Below are 814 nucleotides of genomic sequence, written 5' to 3' on the forward strand. Positions count from 1 at the left end.
ATTCGGGCAGATCAGGTAAAAGCTTGCATCAAATCAAATTATTGAACATCGCCTACCAGGGTGGCTGAGTTGCACTTACTGCAGCAAGTTACACCCAAAAAAAGTTGAACAATCATGATTTTTTTAAGAGTTGCTACTTTTTACGGGCAACGAAGTGCACGGGTCCAACTAGTACATATGGTTACATTGGTTACAAAATAATCAAATAGCAATATCTGTCGACGCCACTGCAACAGTGGTCTGTGCAGTTAATATAATATACCGCAGTTACCGCGACTATGATGTATAGGTAATAGGTATACCAAGGAAAACGATGAAACATATAAAACGACTCGTTGGTTTGTTGAAAAAAAAAGATCACATTTTTATTGTTGAAAAATTGTTATAAAATTATCTTAAAAACTACGTGTGTTGCCGGAAGACTTGGAAAGCGTTGTCGGGAGAGTGTGTTCAGTAGTGGTAAACCGCGGGGTAGGCGGACTTGTAAGCTGGGTAGTATGCCTTTGCCTCGTATTTGCCTGGCCAGTACTTGCCGTCATCGTGAGCGTAAGCGTAGCTCGGGTAAGAGGCGTAAGCGGTCGGGTATGCAGCTGGGTACGAGTACGAGTACGGGTAAGCCGATGGGTAAGCCGAGTATGCGTACGGGTAGGCTGGAGAAGAGTACGCCAAAGCTGCTGTAAAAAAAAAACGTAAAAATTATTATTTAAAAAAACGATCGATGTGGTTTCACTTCTGGACAACAGTCAGACACATTGCAGTGTTGAAACACTGCGAGTGATCTGTAATTAAAATATTGTAATGATATTTTATACTT

The 814-nt window shown here is 41.3% G+C and overlaps 1 protein-coding gene across 1 annotated transcript; it reads right to left on the reverse strand.

Annotated features, from left to right (window-relative positions):
* Positions 1–335: 335 nt before the first annotated feature.
* LOC100569077 (adhesive plaque matrix protein-like) lies at positions 336–681 on the reverse strand (the record flags this gene model as incomplete). Its single annotated transcript, XM_003248918.3, has 1 exon — positions 336–681. A coding segment is annotated over one exon (231 nt), but the record flags the coding sequence as incomplete, so codon positions are not given.
* Positions 682–814: the final 133 nt, after the last annotated feature.

Source organism: Acyrthosiphon pisum, unplaced genomic scaffold, assembly GCF_005508785.2.
Source record: "Acyrthosiphon pisum isolate AL4f unplaced genomic scaffold, pea_aphid_22Mar2018_4r6ur Scaffold_16148;HRSCAF=16808, whole genome shotgun sequence".
Lineage (NCBI taxonomy): Eukaryota > Metazoa > Arthropoda > Insecta > Hemiptera > Aphididae > Acyrthosiphon > Acyrthosiphon pisum.